Genomic DNA, 17610 nt, shown 5'->3' with positions numbered 1-17610 from the left:
GAGGGTTGTAGGAAGCCTCAAACCTGAAGCTAAGCAGAAGCTGGTCAGGCCAGGCAGGAGGATTCCAGGCAAGGCAAAACGTGCATGAAGGCTCAAGGCTGTGCCCACCACTCTGTCATGCTGAAAGAAACATCATCTAATATATTTAAGTGTCCCTTTGGTTTGGTCCATTCTAATACAGATGTGAGAATGAATCCTAAAACAACTAGATTCTACTGTTGTACAATAACTCTGCTTCTCTAATCATAATGTTTTCCTTTACCACTCTGAGCCAGCAGAACCCCAATTTAAAATCCCTAAGAGAAACTTCATTACTGCCATGGCAACCTCACTGTCCCCTCACTGCCTCTGCCAGACTTGGGCACTGAGCCATGAAAAGAAGCTCATTTATGGTAAAATAATCAAGTCACTAGAGACCGAGTTCATTATTTTGCACAGCTAGCAAAACACAACCTGTTTCTAATTTAAACACTAAGTAATCAATATTAGGTTCCATCTTTTAAGTGTTTAAAAACACATCTATATAGATCACTGTGTAGACAAATCCAGGCAGAGATGCTTATGCTTAAAATGCTTACCTTTTCTTGATTATAGTGGGCCATATCCCCCTGGGCGTGACTAATTACTGCAGATTAATGCATTAGCTCTTCCATAGCCCTAAGGGATGGTTTAAGAACTTTCCAGGTCCAACTGGCTAAATTAATCTGGGAACAAAACCAGGCCTGACTGTTTTTTGTTTTCTGGGGTGTTTTTTTGACACTGTGCTGGTTTAAAGCAGAAATTTTCCCATTTTACAAAGCATTTTTGTTTTTGTTTTTGTTTTCAAACACATTAACTCTTTCAGCATAGATGGTAGCCAGGCAGAAAGGAGGGGATCATAAGCCTATGGGAAGCCATTGTGTCTGCATGGTGCCCCGGCCATAGCATGACTCTGGGGAGAAGGCTGGGAAAAAGGAAGGAAATTGTCCAGGGAGATGGGGTGCAGTGCTTTGGATAACGTGAGAAAAGCCAGAGACTCTATTCTGCCAAAGGATGAAGAGAAGGGCTAGAGAAAGGAGGGTTCCACCTCATGACAAGGAGTGTTCATAGCACAGGACACTTTGTGATAGTGGTTGACAGAAATGGAGGCCTGGAAAGGGTCTTGGAGACCATCCCCAGAGCACAAAAACGAAATGCCTGCAGGGCCCAGGGAACCACATGTATCTGAACCAAGGGCTACACACATGTAATTAACAGAGAGTGATGGGACCTGTGGGAGACTTCCCAGCCTTCAGACCTACAGGATGACATGGTGAGTGAGCCCTCAGATGGTTCAACTCTCTCGTTTTACAAGGACAGCTTGTGGGCATGTTTGACTTGTGTTAGCACTTTAGCACCACCCTTAGCACTTTAGGGGCATGACCTCATTTAATTCTCACAACAGCTCTGTGAGGTAGGCACTAAATGTACCCCACTGTAGAGAAAATGAAACTGAGTTACAGAAAGGGTATATTATTTGTCCAGGGTCACACAACTAGTGACAGGGGAGCTGAGATTCAAACGCAGGCAGCCCAGCCCTCACCTGCTAGGCTCTGCTGGACTCTCCCTGAATGTCTTGTAGCCAGCCTCAGTCAGGGGAGCTTTCTGTGGGCCTGTCTTATGTGGTCAGGGTAAGGGATGAGTGCTCTGGTCTTGGGACTAATTACTAGATCACAAATGTTGGCATCAAGGAATGCAGATCAAGAGAGTCCTAAATAAAAAGCTTTTCTCCTAAGTACAATGTTGAGAGAGATAGCGATAGAGAGAGAGAACACAGGCTGGTAAGCCTAGCTCCCTGTTCATAGGCATCACAATATATTCTTTCAGTAGAGGAGTAAACACTTGGGGTTGTTTTTTCTTTGTTTTACATAAAGCAAGTGCTTTCTATATTTAAAATTACCAAAACCAGTTTAGACCCTTCATAAAGTATGACCCAGCCCGTCTTACAGGACTACTGGGACACTGCTTACTGAGCTGGGTAAACTAATAAAAATCCTGGGAACAAGGCCCCTCCCAGTTCTCCACCTCTCCTGACTCACCACCTCCACTCTGCTCCTCCTGCTTAGCACATCTCTAGTTTAACTGGATTTAGCTGAGATGAAGGCCATGTCTACCTGGAACGGGACTTCAAACACTAGGCCCATTGTTGTTTCCCTTGTAATCAATCTAGCCTGCAGGTCTGTGAAGCCTCACAGTCAGGTCAGGCCAGGCCCACGGCAAAAACAAGTGGTTTAGTGAGTACCTGGGCCAGGGATGACTCCGGGCCCTATCCCTCTAGTCCCCTAACCCCGAGGCAGGTCCCAATTCCTCGGATTCCTCTGGGATTCCATGTGCTCATTTCTGACCCTGCAAAAGCTCCCCTATACATGGGTATGGAAAGAGTGACACATTCTGAGCGTTTCACCATAAGCCCTTGTTTGAAGTTCCCAGGAGAGTCATGTCATCAGCTCTGGAGACTTTCAGAGTATAGCTAGCCTCACGTGACTTCCACAGGTCGCCTCTCTGTCTTGCCCCCACCCTCAGCCCTTCAGCTGGAAACAAACACTGCAAGCAGCAGGAAGCAGGAAGGAACAGAGATCAAATGGCTCCACCCGCCCATTCAGGTCTTGAAGCTTCTGGTTCAATATTAGGGAAAAAAACCAAGTGATCACATTGAGTCCCCGAGAGAAGTGACAAGTGCCAGGCACACTGCAATGTCTACGAATGAAACGTGTTCTCCTCAACTCCCCCAGGTAAAACTGAAGCCTGTATGAGACACCAAACCAAAGTTCCTAAACCCATCACCATGGTGGCCAGAAAGTAGAGAAAAGGCTTGATGGACTGCCACCTGGTGGTAACCAGAGTGACACGCCAGCTCACTAAGTTCCTACCTTCAGGGCTTCTGATGGAAACCATCTTTTCCCAAAGGTTCACAGTTCTTAGTTAAAATGGCCTATTCTCAGGCTACAACTAACAAACTGAAGACATAAGACAGGAATTATAAGGTGCAGGTTTGCTCCCAGTTTAGTAAAGTGCTGCCAGGCATTTCTGGAGCAGAGCTCAGGAACCTCAGAGTTTCCCTCCTCCACTGGTATGGGGACCAGGGCTCAGGGGCAGGTGCTCTTTTCCACAGGCATCATTTCCAAGACCCAGGGGAAAAAATATGGGGGTGGGGGACAGTGCCTACCTCAGGCTCCATATATTATCTCAAGTAGACAAATGGAAGTAGAAGGAATTAGCAGAAAGACAATTAGTTTTCCGTGACCTCTCTACCACTGGGAATTTTAATAATTAAAACACAGAAGTTGCTGGTAAAGCAGTTAGGTCAACCAGGGGCTCATCCTGGCAGGAGGGGACTCCCCCTACCCACCCAATTACTTTCCTCCCACTGGGTAACAATTCTGTTTCAGCCTGTGGATGGTGTGTGCCTTGAGCTCTCCCATAGAGAGAGCGTCCATGCCTGGGGCCTGGGTGGGGTCAGGGGCAGCACCTCATTGCTGGGCATAGCCACAGATGCCCAGAAGCCCCTCCTATTCACAGGATCGAAATAAAGGGATTTATTTGTTTATTCAATTAAGACTTGCTCCTTGAAGATTCAAATGAGTTCTAATAAAAGTGGCAGCTAATGGTGCTTGGTAACCTCTCTCTTCTCTGCAGGAAAGTGGGGTTTTGTGAATCTCTGGCAGTGATTCTACCTGCTGGGCTGATCACACTGAGCCAATTAAAGACGCTAAAGGGTGCCACCTTGAGAAGCAGATTCAGGAGAACTCCCTGGAAAACAGAGCTTCTGGGCCTGGTGAGGTTCTCCCAAGACTTACAAAGAGGAAAAAGAGACCAGTAGGCAGCCAACTCTCAGCCAGGAGTGACAGGCTTACTCTTAGAAGCCCGATCTTAGGAAGAGGCAGCTCCAAGGCTCCTCCTCCCTCCCTGGAGCCACCCTCTTCCAGCTGGGACAAGAAAGGGACAAGAGCATAAGGCTAACCTGGAGTCATGTTCAGACACAGAGCCGCAGTGAAACGTGTCCCCTGTACCAAGCATCTGAGTGCAACGCCCTCTCTTTGGTGTGGTTGGGCTGACTGCCTTTGGTCTGCCTAAGATGAATGAGGCAGAAGATAATGAAGAAAAGGAAAGCAAATTACAGCCCCAAACACATGCGGCTCCTCAGTGACTGTTTACGGCACTGACTCAGGCATATCAAGGCAGGAGAGGCCTTTTTTCTTCCTCCAGGATCAAAGGAAAGGCTAAGTTGGAGGTTTGAACAAAGTCACATCATGCACAGCAACTTAAAGGATGGGCCAATTCCACTATACAGCTCAGACTGCTGAGAACAGCTGGGCTGAACCAAGAAGAGATTGCTGGAGGGCCAGGGTAGGGGTCAGGAATGGTCTGGAAGGAAAACCGACCAGAAAGATGAACACAGACAGATTCTAGAAACTCTTTTCAGCACGCCCTCTCTCTAAAGCTGGCTTCTGCAAGCTACACGACATATAAAGAGCAAAGATTCAGAGCTTGATAGACCTGAGCTGGCATTACTAGCGATGTGATTCTAAGAAAGTCACTGACCCTCTCCAAAACACATTTGTCATCTCTCTCACAGGAGTATTATAAGGATCAACTTGTGTTTGGAAGCGAAGACTAGAAGATATAACTAGCTATACAAATGTGGGTTAGCATCTGTGCAGAAAAGAGCTGACATTATAGGTGAAAGGCTGCTACCTTTAGGAGGGCCTGATTGCAAGGCTGGCTCTTGGCTGACATCTGGGCACTTGGCTCTCAGAGTATACTCAGTCGGCCTAGACTGCACAAATAATATGGTTCATGCTGAACAGCTGCTTTCCTTCTGGGATTCTGGAGCTTTGTGCGTAAAGCAGAGGGTGGCTTCATGAGCAGCCCCAATACAAATCCTGGGTGCTGAGTCTCTAACCTTTTTTTTTTTCTTTTCTTCTTTTTACAGCTGCACCTGCGGCACATGGAAGTTCCCAGGCTAGGGATCGAATCAGAGCTGTAGCTGACAGCCTACACCACAGTCACTGCCACTGCGTCTCTGACCTACACCGCAGCTCTTGGCACACTGGATCCTTAACCCACTGAAAGGGGCCAGGGATCAAATATGCATCCTCATGGATACTAGTCAGGTTTGTTTCCACTGAGCCACAGCAGGAACTCCTCTAATGCGTTTTCTGGGCAGAATCATCACACGCCTGGGTGCAATTTTTGTGGCTGCAAATATATCGTAGCTGTGAGTAAAACGACATGCTATATGCTAAGTCCTTTGAATCTTTTCACTACATCTCCAAATGTGGGCGTGATCTTGGAGCCTCCAGTGCAGTATCAATATTATATACCTGCACCTAGTATGAGCCAAGAGAGATCCTTACCCACTCAAGAAGGTCTGCTGTCACCTACCCAGAAGGGGAGTCAGAGATAGAAGATGGGACTGGGCCAGCAACTCAATGAACAGCCCCCGCTTCTAGAAGGTGGAGGGAACAAGAAGGAGGGAAGGCACACTTCTGAAACCCATGCTGCTGGATGCTCACTCTATTTTCATTACTTTGTTTCCTCATCATCACAATAGTATTATTATCTCTGTATCTCAGATAAAGAAATTTAGGCAGAGGAGTTCCCTTTGTGGCTCAGTGGTTAACGAATCCGACTAGGAACCATGAGGTTGTGGGTTTGATCCCTGGCCTCACTCAGTGGGTTAAGGATCCGGCGTTGCCATGAGCTGTGGTGTAGGTCACAGATGCGGCTCAGATCTGGCGTTGCTGTGGCTCTGGCGTAGGCCAGCAGCTAGAGCTCCGATTAGACCCCCTAGCCTGGGAACCTCCATGTGCTGAGGGTGCAGCCCTAGAAAAGGCAAAAAGACAAAAAAAAAAGAAAAGAAATTTAGGCACAGAGAGACTAACAAGCCTGTGGTCACATGGCTGGCCAAAGAAGGAAGCCAGCAGCAAGGCTGGCTGGCTGCAGAGACTGCAGTCTTTGCTCTACCCAGCCACCACCCCCTCAGTCTGTCAGGCTGCTTGGCTGCTCCTGATCTTTGCCCTGCCAAACAAGTCATGAAAAGTTTTCAGCAAAGCTATATCAGGAGGAGAAAGCGAGCCTTTTAGACCAAATGATCCTTATCAGCTCGATTTGATACCTGTCAAAGCTCTGTAACACACCCATCATTGCATCTGCCTCTCATCATCACCATGTGCTGGGCTACGTGGCAGATGCCCTCCTTTTTCAGACAGAGAGAATGAAGCCCAGTGAGGGCCAGCTGATTAGGACAAGGGCAGGACCCGAGCCAAGAGCTCCCTGCACATTTCCCCATACCTGGCACACAGGGGTACCCAGTAAACACCTGCTGGCTGGATGACTAATGATTAAATACAAAATAAAAGTAGGCTCAACAGGAAAAGTAAGAGGTTCAATCTCTGAATCTTCACCTTTCCAACTGTTTTGCTTTACAAACATCCAGAGAATACTGACCAGTCAACAAAAAACTCCAAGTAACCTTCGTTTGGTTTCTCCAGCTTCGGCATCCCCATTTCTGCTTTCACTCCCACCAAGATGTCTGTGTGACCCTACAGACACATGCAAGAAGAGTCCTCATTCAGGGCAGGGAGCCAGGCACCCACCACCTTCCTCCTTCCCCAGACATCCACCCCTGGGGAGACTCTCTCAGCATCAGTGCTGGGACTCAGAAAGCGGCCCTTTGAGAAGGTGAGGGGTCCTTCACATCTACACAGACCCCTCTCCCAGAATTTGGCTTGGGTCTTAGGTTTCCCCTGGAACAATCTGCCCTCCAAAAGCCCCGAGGGGCCTACTTCCCTAGGACCCATTCCTCCTCCTGAGCGTGGCCCGTGGCCACAGTACTCACCAGCTTGACCCTGGCAGACCCACTGGTGTTGGACACCACGTCGGTTTCCACTTCGACACATCGATAGTCCTCACAGCCGCGGCCATCCACGCGAAGGTCTTCCTGAGGACAGCAACCACAACCCTAAGGCCGAGATCCCAAACCTCCAGCAGACTCCTAAGTGACTCATCCTCTCCCCCTAGAGAAATATGCAGTACAACAGCTCCTTTTCTCTTACTGAGTCATCCAAAAATTCTGTCCTCGTAGCTAATGACATTACTAGTTTACATGTGAGGAAGTGGAGACTCAGTCTCACAGCTAGGGAGAGCAAAGCCAGGTTTCCATCCCAGGTCTCTTCGAGCATAAAGTCCAGACTACATACCATGAGGCACAAGCAAACACACAAAATCCCAACAAGGGACAAAATAAGCTGCCCCTTTCCAAATCTGCAATTCTAAAATCACAACAAGAAGCACAGTTTCAGAGCTACAGGTACAGCTGTCTCGGCTGAGACACCCCCCAAACTCAAGGAGATCTACTCTGTAAACAGCTAAAAACTAGCTGGTATCTCCTAAAGCAGGCAGGCTCCAGAACAAAGTTAGGCCTGAAGGCTGCCTGTTTTTGTAAACCACTCACAGCCATGGCTATTCGTTCAGGTGTTCTGTGGCTGCTCTTGCTACAGCGGCAGAGTTGAGAGTTGAGGGGCTGAGATAGAGATCACAAGACCTGCAGCCCCCAGATCCTTACTATCTAGCCCTGTACAGGCAAGGTTTGCCGACCGCTGCAGAAAATGGGTTTCAGGGTGATCTACAGACTGCCCAGCCTTATCCCCAACTATTTATTTCCTCAATTATTGACTTCTATTGGTATAACTCACAGATGTCTATCTTTTGCTGTAGTTATAATCCAATTCTACTACTATTTATCTCATTGCTCAAAGTGTTCCAGATTTGGCCCCTGGGAGCTCCTTTGTGTTGGTTCCTCTGTTCTTTTAACGTCTCCAACTTCTTCTTTTTACTTCTGACAACACAAGATCTTCCAGCCTCTTGTATTTTCCCCTGTCTCAGCCCTGAGATTAGCCCTTTTTCCAAGAAACCCTGGTTCCTTTTATTGGAGAATGTTGCTTAAAAACCAGGATCTGGGGAGTTCTCTGATGGCCTAGTGGTTTAAGGATTCAGTGTTGTCACTGCCGTGGCTTGGGCTTGGTCCCTGGCCCAGGAACCCTCACATGCCGTGGGTGAGGCCAAAAAACCCCAAGCAATCCAAGATCTGGGTGCTAAGTAGGTTCGTTGCTACTGGGGTATCACTGCTTCCAGATCGTCTCAGTGGATAGAGCTAGAAAATGTGTATGTGTACGTGTACTAACCCACACATATATTTACCTCTGTTTCTATCCACATTATCTATGAAAAAGCCCTGTGTTCATACCAAGAGTTGGTTCCAACCTTCCTCCTCCTCTTATTTGTAACTTCTCAAGGAAAGTTTCTTCTTTCTCTCTGGCTTTCATTATCTACAATGTATTTACACATTTGTTAACTTTCTAGATATACACAAAGTAGTTTCAGAATTGCTCCAGGCCATACCCCTCTGAGGAACAAATTTACTCATACAATATCCCGCAGAGTTCTTTTTGCCTTTACCCTCACAGCACCCACTCAAAAGACTTTCCAGTTGTCTTGCCCCATCCTTCCTGTGCCTCTGTCACTTGTTTCCACCCCCATCAGGTTCATTTGTAACCGCTGCTATTCAGGTGTGGGTCCCCTTCATCCCGGCTACTTTTAATTACTTATCTACTCTTGGGGTAGGTGGACCATCACCACAGCTCTAGGATTCAAAGCGATCAGATTAGGTGTGCTCAGAGAAATGTCACTCTCCCCTCACCCCTATTTTCACAGCCCCCCCTTTTTCTACTTCCTCCAACCCGCTCAAGGCAGGTAACCAATGTCCTTAGTTCCTGGTTCATCTTTCCTATATTTCCTTTGCACAAATGAACAGATACACGAGCATTTTTTTTTTTTTTTTTTGTCCACGCCTATCCACACCTGTGGCATGCCGAAGTTCCCAGGCCAGGGATGGAATCTGAGCCACAGCAGTGACAAACTGATCCTTTACTGCTATGCCACCAGGAACTCCCGCAAGCATTTTCAACATCTTTTTTCTTTCTTTTTTTAAATTATATTTTTAAATGTTCATTTAGAGAAAAAGACAGGAAGAGAATGAAGGAAGAGGGTATTGAATCTTGACTCCTGTCTTGATTTAAATTTGGAATCACGAAATCATTATGCATAATTATACAACAAAATTAAAGTTATAAAAGCAATCCTAAAAATCAAATCAAAACAAAAAGCAAATGAACAAATTTCTTGGTCATGACAGAATTATTTAAAGTAACTTAAAAACACAGTGATGTGACTATATATCCCTGCAGTAGAAAAATAACTGCAAAAACAAAAACAAAAAACCTCACAAACAAAAACACCACAAGCCTTGGAATTCCAAGAAAATATCCATCCCTATTTGAGTCCACTGTACCATTTCCAATCTTCATAACTTTTAGTTATTCTATGAACAAAAGAGTTCAATAGACCCATCTGGTAATTGCAAGGTAAAATTTTTATTATTTTTTAAACATAAATTTTTTCTAGTAGATTATTCTAGGAAAACTGTTGATTGAATGAATCCCTGGATGAGCAATAAAAATCCAACTCTTTAGTCCCCCTTTCAATGACTGTTTTCTCCTTTGTTTACAATTAATTATATTTTACCAAGGGGGGATTTGGCAAAGAGAGAAACAAGTATTTAACATCCTTTTCTTTTTTTCTTGCATAAAAGGGAGCATATTACAGACATTCTTTTATACTTTGCTTATTTTAAAAAAAAATTAACAATACATATGTAGGAAACCACCCCACACCAGGCGACAGAGATCGTCCCTGCTCTCTGCAAACATTTTTTTTTTTTTTTGGTCTTTTTGCCATTTCTTGGGCCGCTCCCCGCGGCATATGGAGGTTCCCAGGCTAGGGGTCGCATCGGAGCTGTAGCCACCGGCCTACGCCAGAGCCACAGCAACGCAGGGTCCGAGCCGCATCTGCAACCTACACCACAGCTCACGGCAACGCCGGATCATTAACCTACTGAGCAAGGGCAGGGATCGAACCCGCAACCTCATGGTTCCTAGTCGGATTCGTTAACCACTGCGCCACGACGGGAACTCCTGCAAACATTTTTTGAAAGCCTTTTCTTACAGGAAAAAAATAATCATTAGCTTCATCTGATTTTCAAAGGGGTTAATGCTCCTCAAAACATTAAAAACAAACCCCAAACAATAACAGAACAATACCACTCTTCAGAAGTATGTAAGAAACTATCTTTAATCCGCTCAGCTAAGTGCATAACTGAATGACTTTTTTATTTTGAGAAATTAAAATATAGAAAAGGAAAACACTGCATGCTCCCACCTCAGGATACTAACTACTACCATCTGTCTTGTTTGTTTCACTGCTTTCTCTCTCTCAACTTCTGTCAAAGGAGAGAAAATAAACATCCTAAATCAGGTTGAAGTTCCTTTGCAGCCCATCCCCTCCCTGGAAGCAATCCCTATCTGGAGTGTGGGGAGGCGTGTTCTTGAAAAGCAACAGAATTTCAAGTCTAGGAGAATGAGTCTCCTGAACTCTTTATAAAAGAACCTATCTTCACTGGAGGATTCACAGGAAGATTCCAAAACTACTTAATGGTTTTGGGGGGAGGGGGTTTCGGGAGTTCCCGTCATCGTCGTGGTGCAGCAGAAACGAATCTGACTAGGAGCCGTGACATTGCGGGTTCGATCCCTGGCCTCGATCAGCGGGCTAAGGATCCAGTGTTGCCACAAGCTGTGGTGTGGGTGGCAGATGCAGCTCAGATCCTGTGTGGCTGTGGTGTAGGCTCACAGCTGTAGTTCTGATTTGACCCCTAGCCTGGGAACCTCCATATGCCCCGTGGGTGTGACCCTAAAAAGCAAAAAAAAAAAAAAAAGAAAGAAAAAAAAGGCAAAACAAACTACTTAATGGTTTTTTCACAACCCCACCCACACCAACCCACATGAAGGCTTTCTAGTCAATCTCTGCTTGCCCCATGCCCTAGGTGTGTCCTGCTAGGAAAGTGAAAACCTGGCCTGGAAAGGCCATTTACCACAGAGTCCTGGGAGACAGGGCTACCAGTATGGCATAAGTATGAGAAATCACTAGGAGTGTTAGTCATGGACTTCAGGCCTGGTCCTGCCATTAACTAGCTGCTGGACCTGAAACGAGTCCCTTCCCCTCCATTCAGACTTACTTCCTCATCTGCAAAAGTATACACATTGAATTAGATGCCCTCCAAGGTGCTCCTCTAATTCTATGAATCTATAAATAAAAACATTCACAAGTGTTTGCAAAAGCTAATAGTAGCTACTGCTTAATGCGCATTTACTCTAATGTGCATTTACTCTCTCCCAGATAATGTGCTGGGAATACTACACAGCTAATGCACCAGTGAATGCATTGAATCCTCACAATGTAAGAGAGCAATTTTTCCTTCCATTTTACAAATGAGAAATAGTAGAGAGATGCTAAATGGCTGGCCCAAGGTCACAGCCAGTAGATAGCATCTGAATTCCAAGCCAGGGCTCTTAACCACAATTCCACACTGCCTCCTGCATTCTCAAGGGTCTCTTCGGTGTGCAAAGAAGGCATCACAGGCCTCTCTCAAAGAATGAACTGGCTCACTATACCAGTTGATCCTGCTGATGGTGATAAGGACTATGAGAGCAAGGAGGCCTCAGGGCCCCGGGGCTTCCGACTATTGCTTTAAATGATCACTCTGTAAAGATCTAGTCACAACCCTCTGTAGTGACAACCCACTGTTCCAGGATAAGGCTGGAGGGGTGTCAGAAAACTGGGCCTCAGCAGCTCTTGCTTTCCTGCCTTCAAATCACTCTCTGCCTCCTCGGGAAGGGTCAGGTGACAAGAGATAAAAAGAGCTATAAATTTCCCTTCCCAGGAATGCATAAAGTATAATTTTTTTTATAGAAAAAAATCATGAAACAGGAGAAAAACAAACAAACTAGTTCATGAATCACTGCATATGGGACAACTTTTCTTAATCCACTTTACCTCATAAAAGGCTTAGGAAATTACCCAAACCATCTTGGCCTGGCTCAGAGCCTACCCTACCACAATTTGTATTCATATTCAATGCTCAAGAGCAAAGGAATCAATCCATGTGTGAACACTTAAACATAGGCTGCCCTGGGAGTTCCCGTCGTGGCGCAGTGGTTAACGAATCCGACTAGGAACCATGAGGTTGCGGGTTCGGTCCCTGCCCTTGCTCAGTGGGTTAATGATCCGGCGTTACCGTGAGCTGTGGTGTAGGTTGCAGACGCCGCTCAGATACCGAGTTGCTGTGGCTCTGGCATAGGCCGGTGGCTACAGCTCCGATTCAACCCCTAGCCTGGGAACCTCCATATGCCGCGGGAGCAGCCCAAGAAATAGCAACAACAACAACAACGACAACAACAACAAAAAAGACAAAAGACAAAAAAAAAAAAACAAAACATAGGCTGCCCTGAAGTGAAAGCTCCATTTAAAGTCAACAGATGCCCACAGGTGACACCAACACCATGGAGCACGGCCCTGTCCACACAGAGGGGACAGAGCAGCTTTCTAGGTAAAGGCCTTCTGGATGCTACCTTGGCTCCTAATGATTTTCAAGTTGTGATCATGGGATCACAACAACCTTGCCTAGTTGGGTGTGGTGTGGAGTCATCTCCAATCTATATTTAAATTTCTGTTGTCCCATGCCAGCCTGGTGACCTCAAGCAGGTTAGTCTGTTAACATCTCTGAGTCTCTTGGTCTAGAAAGTGGAAACAGCCCTGGCCTTAAAGAGTTATAGGAAAGTCCAGAAGCCATAGATCACTCGTGGGGAACCTTCTGCACACAGGAGACCCCACTCAGCAGTTCCTTCTCTTGGTTCTGCTGGCATGTATTAGCTCACTGAATCTTCAAAAACAACCTGGAGAGAGGTTACAGACAGAACTCAAAGCGATAATTTTCAACCTCCTGTGTGTGACAGAATGAAGGGCAGGTGAATCCATCCAGAGCTGCTGTTCCTCAAACTCAGGTAACCCAGTCCTACTCCCTGACAGAAGCTGGCAGTTGGCTTGCTAACCCAACATGCTTGGGAGGATTTAGACTCAAAGCAGTCCCCTGAAGTGATGTTAACCCCCCACAACCTTGCTTTTGCTTGACCAAGAGCACAGAGCTTGCTGGAGGAAAACTGTGACCAGAGGCCTCCCCTAAAAGCCACCCTGCTTAGGAAAGGGCCCAGCTCTGCAGGCTCAGGACCAAGACAGAGCAGGCAAAACAAAAGGTCAATCCTTATTCCACTTTCCAAGCCTATTAAGTAGGTCCACATTCCTCTAGGATGGGATCCTGCCCAGCCTGCAGAGCACCTGACCCAAAGACATAATGACCCAGAGAGTGGCCAGCTCTTGGGGGCATAAAACCCAATCCTCTCCTTGGAATGTGCTCTCTCTCTCTCCTTTTTCTTTTTTTTTTCCTGCTTTTTACGGGCTGCACTTGAGGCATATTTAAGTTCCCAGGCTAGGGGTCGAATCGGAGCTGCAACTGCCAGCCTATGCTACAGCCACAGCAATGCCAGATCTGAGCCACATCTGTGACCTAAGCCACAGCTTGCAGCAATGCCGGATCCTTGACCCATTGATTGAGGCCAGGGGTCGAACACATATCCTCATGGACACTACAGTCAGGTTCTTAATCTGCTGAGCCACAGCAGGAATTCCTCTGATCTTTTTTTTTGGGGGGGGGGGGGAGTTAAAGAGGAACTGACAGGTTATGGAGGTCTCACAGAAGTAAAGGTGGGGGGATGGCTTGTACCAAGGTGAAGGGCAGCTGGACAGCAAGTGGCTACAGAGAAGGGAGACACTCTAGGAGAAAGAAGTGGAGGTGTTACCAGAGACACAGACAGGCAGTCACACAGTCCATGTGGTCCATGTTAGAGCCCTGGAGAGGCAGTGCCCCTAACCTGGCCACAAACCCCCTTTTCTTGATATAATTTAACAATCTCTAGCCCTCCAAATCCAAAGAGCTTAAACTTCAACAGCTACACGCTGAACCCGTCATGGGGTCACCACAAAGGTTGGGGATATAGTATGGGTGGTTCTAGGAAAAGCCACACTTCTGATGAACATATCTTGACAAGGAGCCAACTGCTCTTCAGGGTTGACAACACTCCAAGTACTCCATATTTTCTTAATCTCATCGTTCCTCACAATCCCTTTCTGCCCCCAGATGGCTAAATTCTCAATTTACACAGGGGGCGCTAACTCAGCTACTCAGGTTAGAATCACTCTTACTGTGAATGGTGGAGCCCAGGATGGGGCCCTGTTCAGTCGGACCCCAAGTCCTCATTCAAACAGAGGCAGGAGGCCATATGACCTCAGCCAGGAGCAGACGTTTCTGGGCTCCAAGATGGACCAGGCCAGTGGCTTCCCCATGGGCCAATGGCTGGTGGCTGCATTAAAATCCCCTAACGTTTATGAAAATACCTATTTCCAGGCCCCAGCCCCAAAGTTTCTGATCCAGAAGGTCCAGTTAAAGCCCAGGAAGCTGTACTTTATGAGTAAAAGGCACTTCAAGGTTTAGGTGTCACTAGGATAGCGTGGACGTTAACAGTATCCTCTTGGACAAAGAGAGCACACATTTAGGTAGTTAAACGAATCCGAAAGGATTAAGCCCTAATTCTGGAAATTCTGAAATTTGCCCCCAAATTCCTGAATGTTGTAAACAGAGAAAAAACTAGTTTGATACAAGTTATTAAAACAAAGTTTGTACAAAGAAATGCAAAATAGGGTTCTAAAGAAACCCAGAACCAACCAAGGTAGAAAAATACTATGTAAAAAAACACTATACCAATATATGTCCATATCCTAGTCAAGATCTAGAAAAATGGGAGGGAGTTCAGAACTTGCCCTCCCCCTGTTCTGTTTCCCCAACATACTTTCAGAGGACAGAAGAAAGAAAAGTAGAAGTGGGGAGTCTCTTTGGCTTTCCCCTTTGAATTCCTATTTTAAAAAAAGGGCAAGTGGCATGAGAGTCGAGTTAGGCTTTGCGATCAGAAAGATCTGGATTTATATCCCAGCTCTACTGTAAGCATAGAGGGTGGAGGGGGTTGGGGGTTGTCTCTGGAAAAAAGAGAGTAAGGCATGGCTTTCGAGACATAAGAGAAGCCATTTTGGCCTAAGTCTTTTTGTAATCTAAGCCTGGCTACAATGCTTGCCCTTGAACAGGTCTCAGTAATTAATGATCTTGAGGGAAAAAAAGAATGCAGAAACAGGGACTTCCCAATGTGGCTCAGTGTTAATGAACCCAACCAGTATCCATGAGGACGAGGGCTCAGTTCCTAAACTTGCTCAATGGGTTAAGGATCTGGCATTGCAATGAGCTTGCAGTGTAGGTCACAAATTCAGCTTGGATCCAGTGTGGCTATGGCTGTGGCACAGGCCGGCAGCGGCAGCTCTGATTCAACCCCTAGTCTGGGAATTTCCATATGCCATGAGTGCGGCCCTAAAAACAACAACAACAAAATGCAGGACAAAAGAAAAGCAGGAAAGAAACAATAGTTCTGCAGTAAAACAGAGTCCGAATTCCTCCTCAAGGGATATACACGACAATGTGATATGTACCTTTGAATTGTTCTATAGGAGCTAAAGCCCTCAACCAGATGGAGTACAGTAACTACAGGCTAACACCCCCAAACTGGTCGCAACCTAAGGAATGTTTTCGTTGACCTTTTCTGACCCTCAAGACTCCTATCAACTAAAGCTTCACCCTATTGATTTTGCCCCAATTCTTGCTGAATTCTCCTCTGCTCAAGCCCCTTCAAATACACATGTGCACTTAGCTTGTTCCCCAATTTTGCTGTTTGAGACACTGCTTTGGAAAAGATCTCACGGGTGTCCTACTTGCAGCAAGTAATAAATCCTTCCTTCTCTCAATCTTTGTCTAGGTTGTGTCTTTTGGCTCCACACCCACCAAAACGCAAATCCAGTTTTTGGGTAACACCACCACACAATTACTAGGTGACCTTGGACAAGTGACTTAACCTCTCCGACCTCAGTTCTTTATCAGCAGAGATAATACTTACCTTCAGGACTGTTAGAAAGATACGATGAGATAAAAATTATGATAGAATATGTACCTAAAAAATGTGGGACAGTTCAGACTTCGAAGGCTGAGAGGGGATTTAATAGAATCAGAAACTACCCACCACTTCCTACCCTGGTTAGGAACCTTACAGACCCAGAAAGATGCAAGTATGCATATAGGTCTAAATGGATGCTCGCCGACAGGCCCCAAACATGCCCGCGTTGCCGGCTTCAGAATGCACACGCCGGCTGCGAGTGGTTTAATCACAAAGTAAACCTAATCGACCGCAGTCCTCCCAGGCGAACTGAGGCGCGGGAAGCGACCCGCAGAGCCAGGGGAACCCAGCGGGCCGCGCCAATGCAGCTGCTGCCGCTACCTGAACACCATGCACGATGTACACCTTCTCCGCCTCACTTAGAGCCACAGACGCCATGTTGCCGAGCTGCCCCGCCGCCTCACGTCATCAGCCCGCGTCGCCCCGTGACCACGCCCCCGCGCTCACGCGTCATCAGTCTGCGCGGCGGCCGCTCCTGCAGCAGCCGCCGTCGCTACTGCCGGGAGCTCGATGGGCTTCTCCTGCGCGCCGCCCTGTGTCTGGCCGAGTCCAGGGAGCCGCTGCGCCTCGTGCTGGGGAGCCATCGCAGCAGCCCGAGGCCGGGTGCCGGGTCGGAGGCTGCAGGGGGAGGCGGCGGCGGCGGCGGCGGCGGGAGCCTCACCGGGGACCTGGGACTGGGAAACTGCCTCCGGCTTCATGGTCAGTTGGGTGAGGAAACTGGGGTTGGGTGAAAAAGCTGGGGTGAGACGAGAGGAGCGGGCTGGGGCCGCGGCTGGAGGACTCGCAGTGAGAGAGGCGCGCAGCGCAGTTTGATCAAGGCTGGAGTTGAAGTAGGGCTTGTGAGAGAGAGAGAGAGATCGACAGACCCTGAATTGAGGGAAGGCGGACGTCGTGGTTGGTCTGGGGATTGTCTCTTCGCTCTATCTCCCGCCTCGGTGTCTTGCATTTCCCTAGTCCCTAGGGTGGTGGGGAAGAGGCGATACAGCCTCTATAGGTCGTTCCCGGCCGGAAGGGTCCGGGCCACGAGTAAGTGCTCACTAGTCCCGAGGCGTCCTCACTCACCCCAGGGATTCCTCCTACCCCCACGCCTGCTCTCTGGGGCTGACTACCGAACGCTAGCCCAGAACCTTGCCGAATCCCCTTGCCCTGGGAGGTTGCCGGAGCATTGTCCCAAAGAGAGTAGGTGGGGAGAATCATGGTAACCGGAGCTGGAGAGGGGCGTAGTGCCCAGTCGTCCCCAGCGCTTCACAGTAGTGGCTGAAAACCCCAGCTTGGTCGTTGGGATCCGTGGATGAAAAATGAGAGCCCCAGTCGTGGCCGAGTAGGAATATGGGCCTTGAATATCTGGAAAGGATACCTGCAAGGTGAATGTGGGGTCACTGAAGGAGCCCATTAAGGCGGGGCTAACAGGGCACGAAACATTTTAAAGGAGCCACGTGGATAAATGGGGAAAGTTAACCCAAAACGATGGAAACAAAAGGTGATCTGATGACTTTTCCAAACGCCCCAATTTTGAGGAACCTACCTGTTCTGA

At 47.4% G+C, this 17610-nt stretch overlaps 2 protein-coding genes across 4 annotated transcripts in view; one reads left to right on the top strand and one right to left on the bottom strand.

Annotated features, from left to right (window-relative positions):
• EXOSC7 (exosome component 7) overlaps positions 1–16498 on the bottom strand; it is a 32271-nt gene extending 15773 nt beyond the window's left edge. For both annotated transcript variants that reach the window (XM_047771787.1, XM_047771796.1), the window contains exons 1-3: positions 16398–16498; positions 6860–6961; positions 6469–6563 (exon numbers count right to left, since the gene is read on the bottom strand). In XM_047771787.1, the coding sequence (XP_047627743.1) occupies positions 6469–6563; positions 6860–6961; positions 16398–16454 (254 nt within the window). In that variant the 5' untranslated portion in view covers positions 16455–16498. The remainder of the gene's footprint in view (positions 1–6468; positions 6564–6859; positions 6962–16397) is intronic.
• Positions 16499–16698: 200 nt separating this feature from the next.
• Positions 16699–17610, top strand: part of ZDHHC3 (zinc finger DHHC-type palmitoyltransferase 3) — a 71378-nt gene continuing 70466 nt past the window's right edge. Inside the window, exon 1 of one of the 2 annotated variants that reach the window (XM_047771743.1) lies at positions 16699–16775. The gene's annotated coding sequence lies outside the window, so the exon portion shown is untranslated. The remainder of the gene's footprint in view (positions 16776–17610) is intronic. The other variant, XM_047771732.1, reaches the window with a different exon arrangement.

This window comes from Phacochoerus africanus, chromosome 1 (assembly GCF_016906955.1).
Source record: "Phacochoerus africanus isolate WHEZ1 chromosome 1, ROS_Pafr_v1, whole genome shotgun sequence".
NCBI lineage: Eukaryota > Metazoa > Chordata > Mammalia > Artiodactyla > Suidae > Phacochoerus > Phacochoerus africanus.
This window is presented reverse-complemented; position numbering and strand designations above follow the sequence as displayed.